The sequence below is a fragment of the Kogia breviceps genome, chromosome 7 (assembly GCF_026419965.1).
Source record: "Kogia breviceps isolate mKogBre1 chromosome 7, mKogBre1 haplotype 1, whole genome shotgun sequence".
NCBI classification, from domain to species: domain Eukaryota; kingdom Metazoa; phylum Chordata; class Mammalia; order Artiodactyla; family Physeteridae; genus Kogia; species Kogia breviceps.
In genome coordinates this window covers 22,005,768-22,018,421 of record NC_081316.1, presented here as the reverse complement: position 1 = coordinate 22,018,421, position 12,654 = coordinate 22,005,768, and the positions used below count along the sequence as shown (strand labels likewise).

The following is a 12,654-nucleotide window of genomic DNA, read 5'->3' as shown; positions in this document are numbered from 1 at the left end:
CTCCACGTCAGGACCCTGGGGGGCCACAGTCAGTGTTGTTTGGACGGTATCTCACGTTGGTTCCATCCTCCCCTCACCCTAGAGGCTGACAGGACAGTCAAGGGTGACTTTTCCTTGTCCTAATGCAGGCAGGAGGGCCGGGCAGTTCCCTGCCTGCAGATGGCGGTGTTTGGGGGAGGGGCTGGCACAGGGCTCCTAGGGCAGAGGAGGGGGATTCTAGTAGTGTTGGCTGCTACCTGACCCCTGGGTGCCCAGGCTGCCTGGGAAGCTATGAGGGACACAGGTGCCGTTGCCTCCAGGGAACAACCTCAAGGGACAGTCCCCTCCGGCCCCCCAGGGAGGCTGAGGAGGAAGGCATGGTGGGGAGGGGCTGAGGGCCTTTGTGTTTCCTGGGGCAGGAGGAGGCGGGGGCGGGGGGGGGCTCCCAGGAGCTGAGCTGGGCCCAGGGAGGTGAGGGACTCTGGGGGCCAGCACTGCCCCTCCCAGGCCTGGGCGGAGAGGGGCTCAGCTGTGGGGGGAGGGGGGGAGCCACTGTCAGCAGCAAAGGGGGGTCTCACTGCCCTTCATCTGCAGCCGTGGATCTGGGGGACCAGGTCAGATCTCGGGAGGAATTCTGTTGGCCCAGTGATGCAGATAAACAAACACGTGCAGGAAGCCTCCAAATCAGGGCAGCCCTGCCCATAAAACCCAATTTACTCTCCACTCCCTTCTCCCGCCGCTCAGAGAGCGTCCCCCATGCCCCGCCGCCCCTGCCGCCGGTCCCGGGAGGGTCTTGGCCCCTCGGCCGGGGAGGCTGACCCCACACATGGGCATCTTGCAGATGGCTCTCTCCCCCTCGGGCCCCGTAGCCAAGCAGGAGGGATTCCGGCTTGGAGCAACTCTGAAGCCACCGTGCCCTTTCCGTCAACAGCATGATAGTTCCTGCAAGCTATCAGAGGTTCCCAGCGCCTCCCTGGCAAGGTGGAGCCCACTTCCTCCTCGCGGGTCAGGAGGGTTCCATCTGCCTTTGTCCTGAAATCATTCTCTGTCACGCGAGATACGTGGTAAACTTTCCCCAAACTGCTGGTTTCCGCATCTACGACATCAGGCCGCACCCTCGGCCTCACGGTGCCCCCTGCGTCAGGAGTGACTGTGGGTCACGGATGCTAAGCCAACATTGATGGGAAACTGTGCTGTGATTTTAGGGGCAGCCAAGAGAGGAAGGTGCTGCCTGTTTGACTGTCATGGTGCAGGTTAGGCTGACAATGCCCTGAGATGCCAGATGTGTTAAAATGTGCAGAAAGTCGAAGGGGTGACCCAGCGCGGCCTCATCGCCCCGTTTCAGGAAGAGAAAGCAGATCTTCATGAGGTCCCTCAGCTGGCCTGAAGTCTCCTGGAGGTGACCGCTGTGAGGGCGGCAGGGGCTCTTCCGGGGGACAAGACGCAGCTCAGAGGATGCTTCCCAGAGGCACCAGTTGGTTTTGTCCTTGGGGCAACGGTCCTCTGATCAACATTTTCCAGATGAGACGCCCGAGGCCCAGAGAGGGTGATGTGCTGGCCCAGGGCCACACAGCTGAAGGGTTTCAGGGCCAGGATACCACCTCCTCCCAGTGTCTGGAGCCCCAGGCCCTGGGTTCGAATGCCAGTTGGTCCCTCTGAGGTCAAGTGCCTCCCATCTGTGTCATCCAAAAAGCAGGGATAACCACAGTTCCTACCACTCAGGAGTTTTTGGTTTTCTATGGACTGAATTATACAGTGAAGCCTCCAAGAAGTGTACCCGGCCCACCAGGGCTGCCACCAGGCTGGCGCCCGAGGCGGGGCTGGCAAAGTGTCCAGAGGGGCCTGGAGACAGCCGTCCACTCTGCAGTCTCGGCAGAAAACGGGAGCCACAGCTGACTGTCTGCTTTAAGACATGTGGCTGGTCCAGGCCAGGCTCTTTTCCCAGGGCAGGGGGTGGGAGGGACCTGGCGTTTGGGGTGTGGGTGTTGACCTCCGGATTGGAGATGTGCCCCAGGCGGAAGGGTGGAGGTCAAGTCTCCACCCACTGCAGCCCCTCGAGGGCACCGGGCTATAGGGGAGGGAGGTCTGGGTGCGGCTGCCTGGCCACCCCAGCCGGACTGTCTGCGCATCCAGTCAGACCCCGCTGTGCTCGCCTCCTCGCCCTGGAGGGGGGGAGGCCAACCCCACAGAGTCCCACGTGGGAAGGGCCGTGAAGCTGCCCCCCTTTTCTGCCCCTAAGCTGTGCCTGTGCCCCAGGACAGAGCCTCTGCCCTGCAGCCTGCATGGGCGGAGGCAGGTGGGAGAGTCGGGCCCGGAGAAGGCTACGGGGACGGCACAGCCCCCAGGTCCTGCGGCTGCAGCAGAGTGACCCAACAGCCCTGCAGGTCACCTGCGTCGGGACCTCAGCCATGCCCAGAAACTGGAAAGGAAGGGACAGGCGTGGGGGAGGAGTGCCAGCCCTGGGCAGGCAATGCTGAAGCCAGCGCCCCCTGCCTTGGTCACCTGGGCCAGGAACAGCTGGGCTGGGCTAGGCCAGGGTCAGGGTCAGGCAGCCCAGGGTCCTGAGGGTCGTGGGGGTCGCTTCTCCACCATGTCATGCGTCGAGGAGAGAGCCGTGAGGAACATGCTGCCCCCGGGGGTCCCAGGACACCACCTGCCCCAAGAGGAAAGCGCTGGACTCCCACCTCCCACCCATAGGCTCCTTGCCCAGCCGTGGGACCCTGTTCTTGGCCGGATCCGGGCTGGTGGGCGTTTCATCCTCAGCTGGGTCCGTCCCTCATACAGATAGGAGCTATCTGATGTCGCTTCCAGTCCCAAATCAGAGCTGCCAGAGTGAGTCAGCGGCTTGGCCTGCATCTTATCCCCACGTCCGTCCCTCCACCGTCCTCCTGTTGCCATGGCAATGCTTGGGCGATCCGGTCAGCGCCCAAGAGGACGCTGAGACCCCAGCCCTCTGTCCAAACAAGCACTGCCTTGCTCTCCAGTAAACCCGCTAGTTTATCAGGTCCGGGTGGGGGGCTGGCAGCAGTCAGCGCTGGGCTGCACCTGGGGCTGGCAGCAGCCCAGGTGCAGGCTGTGTGGCTCCCCGGGAATTCGGGGGAGCAAAGGCTTCTGGGGCCACCGCCCTGGGCGAGCCACATCCCCATGTGTGGCACCCGCTTCCCACACACAGCACCCTACTGTGAACCCCTGGACATGAACCCTCTTCCTGCAGGGGTTTTCGTAGACCCCCTTTTTAGATAAAGAAACTGAGGGTGGCGAAGTCTCACCCCAGCCGTGCCCCTTCCCCTGTGCTGTCCTCACTAAGCGTGAAGGCCTCTGAGAGCAGGAGGGTGGAATCACTGCTCCACTGCTTTAAGGGACCCCTTCCAGCCCCCCACCCCTTCACAGCCCCCACTGGGCTCGGGGAGGTCACAGGGAAGAAGGCCCCTGGTTTTCAAGGCTGGGTCACTGGTCCCCACACCTGCCCCGACTCCAGACCCCCTCTCCATGGGTCCCTCTTATGGGGTTCCCCCACCCCAGGAAGGGATACTAACCCCGGCGCAGGGCGTGCCTGGTGACTCAGATGGGTCGGGGGTGATGTGATCACCCACCCACCCACCCGCTCACTCACTCGTTCATCACTCACTAACTCATTCATTCACTCTCTCACTCATTCACTCACTCATTCATTCACTCACTCATTCATTCACTCATTCACTCTCTCACTCATTCATTCACTCATTCATTCGCTCATTCACTCATTCATTCGCTCACTCATTCATTCACTCCCTTACTAATTCACTCTCTCATTCCCTGACTCATTCATTCACTCTCTCACTCATTCACTCTCACTCATTCACTCATTCATTCACTCACTCATTCATTCACTCACTCACCCACCATGTCCCTCCCCCACTCTCCTGTTATGTGTGAGGCATTCTTTCTACCAGGTACCAGGGCCAATTTGGGGCATGAAGAGGGAATGGCTCAGGGATCAAAACCAAGGTGACCAGAAGGAGCTTGGGACAGGCCCCAAGTGAGCCAGAAGCAAATGCTCAGATCAGCCCCTGGGTGCCCCCTGAGCCCAGACCCCTCCCCAGGATGGTGGGGACCCAGCCCAGTCTCTCCTGCCCACTTTGCTGCTGCTGTGCCCCACATAGAGCCTCCTGGCTGGGCCCACCTGTGGCAGTGGAGCCGCCAGCCTTGGTGGGGGTGAGTGGACCCCTGGGACAGAAGTCCAGCCGCAGCGCCTGGCTCCCTGATAGGCTCAGGGCTCGCACACCCACTGTCTGAGGCCGGGTGTCCCTCACACCAGGGTGCTTTCTCAAGCAGAGCCCATCGGGCCAAGACCACTGGGCCAGTTTCTGGGCTCGTTCAGTCGGCACCTGTCCAGCTCAGTGGCCTCAGCCACCCCTGACCCTCAAGGCCACAGGCCCACTTGTGACAGGAGCTGGCCTGGGGTCACCCGCCCAGCTGGAGCACAGCCAGGCTCCCAGGCAGTGCCGGGCGGGGGGCTGCACTGTGGGGCGGGGTCCTGTCACAGGGGAGCCATGCCCTGAGCCCTTCTCCAGTGAGGGTGGGGCTGGCCCCAGCAGCCCCGGCAGCAGGGAAGAGGCCAGTGACCACTCCAGGTGCCAGGAGCTCAGGGGTCCGGCTGCACGGGAGAGTACCCAGGGAAGGTCCAGGGGCAGGGGCGTGGTGGAGGATGCCTGAGCCCAGGACCGGGGGACCCTCAGGGACCACATCCCCCATGGCAGACACACCCATCACGGACTGTCTTCAGCTGCCGGCCAGCCCGTAGCCAGTGCTCACTGTTTACCTGGGTGAGGGGAACCACAGGCCCTGCCCCACCCTCCCACGTGAGGCCAGTGGGGCTGGAGCCAGCTCTGGGACTACAAAAGGCTCCTGCAGACTCACAGCCCTCCTCAGAGGCTGCCCTGGGGACTTCTCCCCGCACACACCATGGGTGTCGGCCGCAGGAAGCTGGCCCTGCTCTGGGCCCTGGGCCTCACTCTGGCCTGTGCCCAGCACACAGGTAAGGCTCGTGCTGGCTTTCCCAGGCTGGCCCTGACCGTGGCCTGGGACGCCGGTGGCCCCCCCAAATCCTAGGGTGGCCCCGGCCCCCAGCGGGCAGCAGGCAGCTCTGAGGCCTCATCCTGGGCTCTGGTCAAGCTGAGTGCATCCGTGAGCAGCTCTTCCAGCTTGTGGGGTTGGGGGTGGGTTCTTGGGGGCTGCGGGGTCCATGTGGGGGTTAGGGAGTGGGAGCAGCCCAGCATCTATGAGCCCCCGGCTGCAGGATCTCAGCCACACATGCGTCTCTGCTGCCCTCTGCCCTCTGCCCCCTGCCAAGCCTGGTCTGAGCAGACTCTCGAACTCCTGCCCAGCTGCCCGGGACCCCCCCCCCCCGCACCCCCGTTTCACCAGCTCACTTTCCCTGTCTGGTCGTCTATGGCGGGCTCAGTCCCGGGTGGGCGGTGTGATGAGGGAGGCTCACAGTCCCCATGGTCCTCGGAGGCCCCTTCCCATCTGGGCCTGCACCTCCCTCCTCTGCTTCCCAGGAGGCAGCAGGGCCCTGGGTGGGTGAGGGGTGGCTCCCAGGCTCCTGGAACGGCAGCTTGGGGAACGTGCCATGTTAGCCAAGGTCCCCACTGCCCCAGGCGGCCCGCACATCCCGGTCCCCAGTTTCCTGCTGCCGCCAGACAGTCCCAGAACTGGAAGCTCTCCCTCGAGTCCTCCGGGCAGGGCTGCCCCACTGGGTGTTCCCGGGACACACGGTGAGGATGAGTCCAGGTTGTCCCGGGTGATCTGAGAAGTGGGGCCAGAACACCAGTGAATGAAGCTGTGCGCTCCCTGGGTCGGCCCCCGATCCAGAGGAGGGCTGGGCCTACCCTTCTGGGTGGGGTGCTGGGCACCCTCCTGCCATGCCAGCTCTGTGCAGGGTCATGGCAAGCCTGTGTCTGGTGACATTCTGCACCTTTGGAGCAGCCTCTGAGGACCCCAGAAGTGAGGTTCTTGGGGCGGCCTCCGGGCCGACACCGCCCGTCCCTGGGCCCTGCCTGCCTGGCCTCCACGGCGCCGGGCCCTTACCTGTGCAGTGGCCCTGAGCACCCAGTTTGGGGTGCAGCGCTGTCCCCACTCTTGGCTCCAGATCCCCAGCAGGCTCTGAACTTTCCTCCAGAGCTCTGGTTGCCTTTGGACCAGCTGCAGCAGACCCACGACTTTCCTGTCTGCTCCCTCGGTAGATGGGAGGCTCCCGGCCGGGGGCTGCCTGCCTGTCCCACTACGTCCTGAGCAGGGCACCAGCGGCTGGGCCCTGGTGGATACTTGGCGGGCATGAATGAACAGTGAACGAAGGAATGGCCCCTGGAGAGACCAGCCGGGGTCACCCCTACATGCTCATGGGGCCACCTGAGGGGGAGGTCAAGGGAGTGGCGGCCCGGCCGTGGGCCCGGGTGACCTCAGAGGCTCGGCAGCCTGGAAGGGATTCTCCCAATGCCCCCCTCCGCACAGAGAACCCCGCCATCCGGACCCCCCGCCCCTCCCTCTGTGCATCCTCTGAGGGGACGTGCCTGTCCTTCGGCCGGCTCAGGCCCCGCGCCCTCTCCTCTTCCCAAAGGCCAGGCCCGGGACAGCGCTGCAGAGCTCGGCTATGAGTACCCGGACCTCCCTCCCGCCCCCCAGGGGCCTGGCGGTGAGTGGACCCCCCACCTGTCAGAGCCCCCGCCCCGCCCCAGCAGTTAAAGGGCCCTTGAGGGGCCACGGGCCAGTCGCCTTGGGCCTTGCAGGCCGCTTGCCATCCCCATCCGGCTGAGACGGGGTGACAGGCTGGCTGGGAGCTCACAGAATATCCCTCTCTCCCTGGGGTTAACACCTGATACTCCAGTGGCGGCAGGGCGGGTGAGGGTCAGCCCCCAGCGCGGCCAGATGCCCCAGAGTAAGGGGAGGCTCGGGGACAGACCCAGCCACCTCAGTTTGCATGTCCCCAAAAGGGGCTCCCAGGGAGGCGCACCTGTGCCTGATGTCAGCACCCAGGGGATTGTCGTTAGCTGCTGATGTGTTTGTTTGTTTTTTTAATCGGGGTACAGTTTTACAAGGTTGTGTTAGTTTCTACCGTACAGCAAAGCGAAGTTGAGTTCCGTGTGCTATCCAGCAGGTTCTCAGTTGTTACCTATTTTATACATATTAGTGTATATATGTTAATCCCAATCTCCCAATTCATACGACCCCCCTTTCCCTACTTGGTGTCCATACATTTGTCCTCTACGTCTGTGTCTCTATTTCTGCCTTGCAAACCGGTTCATCTGTACCATTTTTCTAGATTCCATGAATATGCATTAATATACGATATTTGTTTTTCTCTTTCTGACTTACTTCGCTCTGCATGACAGTCTCCAGGTATTGATTCAGGCATTTTTGAGATTCTGGGAGCAAGGAAGCCCCAGTGCAAACAGCATTCTGGGCCCCTGGGGTGCTCTGCTCTCAGCCCACAGTGGTCCCCGCTGGCCTTGGTGTTCACAACGGCCAGGAGGCTGTATACAGGGCAGAACCCGGAGCGGGATCTGGAGTCCGCCAGATCCGAGCAGTCGCGGAGCCGCCAGAGCCTCTCGTGGGGCTGAGCTGTGCCTGGGCGGTGGGGGTGAGGGCTGTGCGTCACCCGCCCTGTTTCCACAGGCAACTCCCTCCGTGGGGTGACCATCCACCCGCCTCTGAGGAACACCCCCCTCGTGCGAGGTGAGACCCCGAGAGGGCAGGCGGGGGACTGTGTTGGCCGAGCTCTGCCTCGTCAGACCTAGTGGGGGCGGGCGGGCAGGGAGACCGCAGCTTCCCAGGTGGACAAGGGCCGGGTTTCGGGACGTCCGGGTGTCCCAGACTCGGCGCCCTCGGAAAGGCCCTGCTCCATTCGGCCCGCAGCCCTGAACGCGGCGCACGGCGGGCGGGTGTGCAGCACGTGGGGCGACTTCCACTACAAGACCTTCGACGGCGACGTCTTCCGCTTCCCCGGGCTGTGCAACTACGTCTTCTCCGCGCACTGCGGTGCCGCCTACGAGGACTTCAACCTCCAGCTCCGCCGCGGCCCCAACGCCACCGCGCCCAGCAGCCTCACCATGAAGCTTGTCGGCATGGTCGTCAAGCTGACCAAGAGCTCCGTCCTGGTCGACGGCCGCCCGTGAGTCTGGGCCCCGGGCGGCGAGGAAGCTTTTGGGCTGTCGCGGGAGGGAAGTGCAGTTGTCCCAAGAGTGGGGCCCGGTGCGGTGCCCCCCAGGCCGCTGTGCTCGGCCCTCTGCCCCACCCAGGGGCTCAGGCTCTCTCTCTGCCCCTGGAAGTGGCCCCTTCCTCGTTCTTCTGATGCCAGAGCTGCAGGCTCCTGTGGGCATGTTGACCTTGTCACACGTGTGACTGAAGGGACCCTCCCTGCCTGAGGTCCAGACCTATGTTGCCCGTCCCCTCGTGCCCTGTGGCGCCTCAGCTGGGCCCTCTCTCCGCAGAATTCAGCTGCCCTTCAGCCACTCCGGAGTCCTCATTGAGCAGAGCGGCAGCTACGTGAAGGTGGTGGCCAGGCTGGGCCTGGTCTTCATGTGGAACCAGGATGACAGCCTCCTGGTGAGGCGGGGGGCCGGGGTCGGGGGACCAGGCACAGGCCTCCAGCCTGACAGCCTCCCCAGGGAGGGAGGAAGGTGCTCTGGGCGAAAGAGGGTGGGAAAGCCAGACTTCCCCGGCCCCGTGGCAGTGAGGATGGGGGCCCAGATGCTAACAGGGCCCCAGGGTCCACACCCCTGATGGAAACCCTGCGTGTGGGGGTAGTTTCCTCCAGGACAGACCCCCTGCTCCAGGTCCCAACTGAGTGGAGCTAATGGGGGAGGGTCCTCTGTGAGGAGGCCCAGCTGCTCCAGCCTTGGGAACCTCGTCTGTCCTTCTGGTCCGGGGGTGTCCCTGGCACGGCTGGAGTCTGATGTGTCCTCTCATTGCAGCTGGAGCTGGACGCCAAGTACGCCAACCAGACCTGCGGGCTCTGCGGAGACTTCAACGGCGTCCCCGTCTTCAACGAGTTCTTCGTCCACAGTAAGCCCCGGGGCGCGAGCCCCGCTCCCTGCCACCTGCTCCATCTCTGTGCTCCCTGGAAGCCTGCCTTCCAGGGTCTCAAGTCAGAGGTCTCAGTCTTAACACATGTGCACGCAGACCCACACACTCGAGGTCCGGCACGCACGCGCACCTACACCACACACATGTGCACAGACTCTGGCACGCCCCAGCACACACAGACGCACGGCGAGCGCTCACGTGCACTCCCACCCCATCCCACCCAGCACACGCTCTCAGCGGGGCAGCCCCCGCTGAGCCCTCCTGTTCTCAGTGCCCGTCACACACCCTCCTCTGAAATCGAAGACCTGCCTCCATCCAGACCCTGTCCCTGCTTCTTGGTCCTTGAGACTTTGCCGAGCAGTGGCCTTTTATGTGACCCACACCCACTGCAGCCCCGATCCCAGGGTCCCCACTGTCAGGCCCGTGAAGGCCCACACAGAGCCCATACGTAAGGGACGCCCTCAGGGGAAGCCTACCCGAGTGCCCAGCAGGGGCCCAGGGTCACTCTCCAGCCCTGGGCCAGCGCATCGTCGGTTAACGGACCTCAACCCGCTGCCCTGCAGCCCCAAGTGCCCGGGAGTTCCTCGTTTCATCTCCAGACTCCCCGAAAGTCCTGCGTAGCCGCCACTTAAACTGGCAGGGTGGAAGGGGAAGGCAGGCGTAGCCCGGTAGCCCCGAGCGCGGGACGCTGGGAGCCTGCAAAGAGCCCGGTGCTGTGCTTCCGGCAGACATCAAGCTGACCCCCACCGAGTTTGGGAATCTGCAGAAGATGGACGGCCCCACGGAGCAGTGCCAGGACCCTGCCCCTGAGCCCCCTGTGAACTGCTTGACCGGTTTTGTAAGTCCCAAAGTGAACGGGGGTGGCGTCCTGCTCCCACGGCCCCGGGGACAAGCCGAGGAGGGGGCCGTGAGCCAGGGGATGTTCCGGAGCCTGGAATGAGTGCCCCGGCTCTGCCCCAGGGCATCTGCGAGGAGATACTGAGCAGCAAGCTGTTCTCGGACTGTGCCGCCCTGGTGGACGCCAGCAGCTACCTGGAGGCCTGCCGCCAAGACCTCTGCCACTGCGACCAGGCCAACGTCAGCAGCTGCCTCTGCCACACCCTTGCCGAGTACTCCCGCCAGTGCGCCCACGCCGGGGGGCTGCCCCTGGACTGGCGGGGCCCCCAGCTCTGCCGTGAGCGCCCTGCATGGCCCCGACCCTGCCCTGCTGTCCCTTCTCGGGCCGGAGGCAGGGGCAGGGCATGACATGGGCCCCGTCTTCCTCCCCGCAGCCCAGACGTGCCCCTTCAACATGCAGTACCGCGAGTGTGGGTCGCCCTGCGTGGACACCTGCTCCAACCTGGAGCACTCCCAGCTCTGCGAGGACCACTGCGTGGCTGGCTGCTTCTGCCCCGAGGGTGAGATGGACCCCCACCCCCTCTGGCCCCCCCAGAATCACACAGATGCATTGTGGGTGCTCAGGAAGGAAGGTCCCTCTGACGTGGCCCGAGGCGTCCCTGGACCCCTGGGTCTGAGGAACCCTCTAGGGCAGGGCCACTGTGGGCAGAGGGCCTGTGCCCTCCACACACCCACGTGGTAGACCCAGTCTGGCACCCGCCACGTGGCCTGCCTGCCTCTGCAGGGACGGTGCTGGATGACATCGGCCACACTGGCTGCGTCCTGGTGCCCCAGTGCTCCTGTGTGTACAACGGGGCCACCTACACTCCAGGGACCGGCTACTCCACAGACTGCACCAACTGGTAGGACCCTGGGCCCTGCCCTCCCCTCCCCCTGGAGATGCCCAGGGACAGCCCCTGCCCTCTGGTCCCCCTAGATGCTCCCGGGCCGGCCCCTCTGGGGGCTGTGGCCCCGGGGCTGCTTGTCCTCTCCCACGCGGGTCTCCAGGCAGAGGCCAGTGGCTGTCTGGGCAGGCGCTGATGGGCTCCGGTCTATGTGGTGAGGCAGGCAGGCCTGGGCAAGTCTACCTGCCATCTTGGGGGGGGGCGGGCTGCTCCCGGGGGCCAGCACCCACATGGTCACTCCCTGCTCTCAGCACCTGCTCTGGAGGCCAGTGGAGATGCCAGGAGGTGCAGTGCCCGGGCACCTGCTCGGTGCTGGGCGGTGCCCACTTCTCCACGTTCGACGAGAGGCAGTACACGGTACACGGGGACTGCAGCTATGTGCTGGCCAAGGTACATGGCCCCAGGGTCCTCCCTGGACAGAGCGGCTTTCAGGCCGTGGGTCCACGTGTCCTTCCCCAGCCTGGGCTGCATGTAGGTGCTGCATTTGGGGCCACCTTGGGATCCCCGATGCCGAGTCCTCCAGGAAACCACCCCAGCTCTGGGCGGGCGGGCGGGTGGTGGGGAGGGGAGGATGAGGCGGGCTGGGGGTCACTGAGCTTTGTGTGAGGACCTGTGTTTCCAGCCCTGTGACAGCAGCGCCTTCACCGTGCTGGCCGAGCTGCGCAGGTGTGGACTGACCGACAGTGAGACCTGCCTGAAGAGCCTGACACTGATCCTGGGTGGGGGGCACATGGTGAGTGCAGACCCTGGGGCTGGGGGTGTCCTTCACAGCAAGGGACCTCCGCCCGAGCCCTTGATCCCACATGGGCGGCAGGTGGCCGAGGCACGGCCCGAGGACCCTCCCGCTGACTCCCTGCTTCCACCTCTTGTGGCTCTTTTGAGTGACCGTCCCCAAAGGGAACAGCTCAGAGACTGGCATGGCGCCTCCACACCTCCCCCATGAGGCCAGGAAGCTTCTCTGCTGAAGTCGACTTTTTTACTTTAGTAAATCCCTTTGGTTTTCATGTCGTCAAAAAAAGGTCCGGTCGTCGCGGAAAGCTTAGCGGAGCAGGCTGGGGGATGGGGGCCCGGGTCATCAGCCCTCCTCTGCCCTGGGGAGGCCATTGTGAGCCCTGTCATGTGCTTCTCCAGGTCTTCGTGGTAAAGGCCAGCGGGGAGGTGTTTGTGAACCAGATCTACACCCAGCTGCCCCTCTCAGCAGGTGAGGGCGCCTGCTCCGCCCCGCCCCTGCCAGCCCCGCCCCCTGCTGGCCCCTCCCCTCGCGCCCACTGAGACCTGGTTCCCTGTGTCTGCAGCCAACGTCACGCTCTTCAGACCCTCCACCTTCTTCATCATCGCCCAGACCCAGCTGGGCCTGCAGCTGGACATCCAGCTGGTGCCTATCATGCAGGTGTTCGTGAGGCTGGCGCCCCAGCTCCGGGGGCAGACCTGCGGTAAGAGGGTTGCCACCCAGCACCCGAGCCCACCCTCCGCAGCCCAGCACACAGGGGCCTCACGCCACCCCCGCCCCCAGGCCTGTGCGGGAACTTCAACCAGAACCAAGCCGACGACTTCCGGACCATCAGCGGCATGGTGGAGGGCACGGCCGCCGCCTTCACCAACACCTGGAAGACCCAGGCCGCCTGCCCCAATGTCAAGAACAGCTTCGAGGACCCCTGCTCCCTCAGCGTGGAGAACGGTATGTGTGTCCAGCAGCCCCGCGGGCCAACCTGGTGCTGGGGCCCCTGGGCCAGAGGTCTGAGCATGGGCTCCTTGGGGGCCCGGCCTGAAGGGGGAGTCAGGTGGTGGGTAAACAGGCAGACTCAACGTGCGTTGTTCTGGCCGGGTGAGC

General features: G+C 64.3%; 1 protein-coding gene across 1 annotated transcript in view; it reads left to right on the top strand.

Annotated features, from left to right (window-relative positions):
- The first annotated feature begins 4,923 nt into the window (after positions 1–4,923).
- MUC5AC (mucin 5AC, oligomeric mucus/gel-forming) overlaps positions 4,924–12,654 on the top strand; it is a 33,800-nt gene continuing 26,069 nt past the window's right edge. Inside the window, exons 1-15 of the mRNA XM_067039396.1 lie at positions 4,924–4,996; positions 6,578–6,652; positions 7,633–7,692; positions 7,873–8,128; positions 8,448–8,562; positions 8,931–9,021; positions 9,771–9,880; positions 10,003–10,216; positions 10,314–10,439; positions 10,664–10,781; positions 11,075–11,213; positions 11,446–11,556; positions 11,955–12,024; positions 12,119–12,256; positions 12,337–12,501. Coding sequence (XP_066895497.1) covers positions 4,924–4,996; positions 6,578–6,652; positions 7,633–7,692; positions 7,873–8,128; positions 8,448–8,562; positions 8,931–9,021; positions 9,771–9,880; positions 10,003–10,216; positions 10,314–10,439; positions 10,664–10,781; positions 11,075–11,213; positions 11,446–11,556; positions 11,955–12,024; positions 12,119–12,256; positions 12,337–12,501 — 1,861 coding nt within the window. The remainder of the gene's footprint in view (positions 4,997–6,577; positions 6,653–7,632; positions 7,693–7,872; positions 8,129–8,447; positions 8,563–8,930; positions 9,022–9,770; positions 9,881–10,002; positions 10,217–10,313; positions 10,440–10,663; positions 10,782–11,074; positions 11,214–11,445; positions 11,557–11,954; positions 12,025–12,118; positions 12,257–12,336; positions 12,502–12,654) is intronic.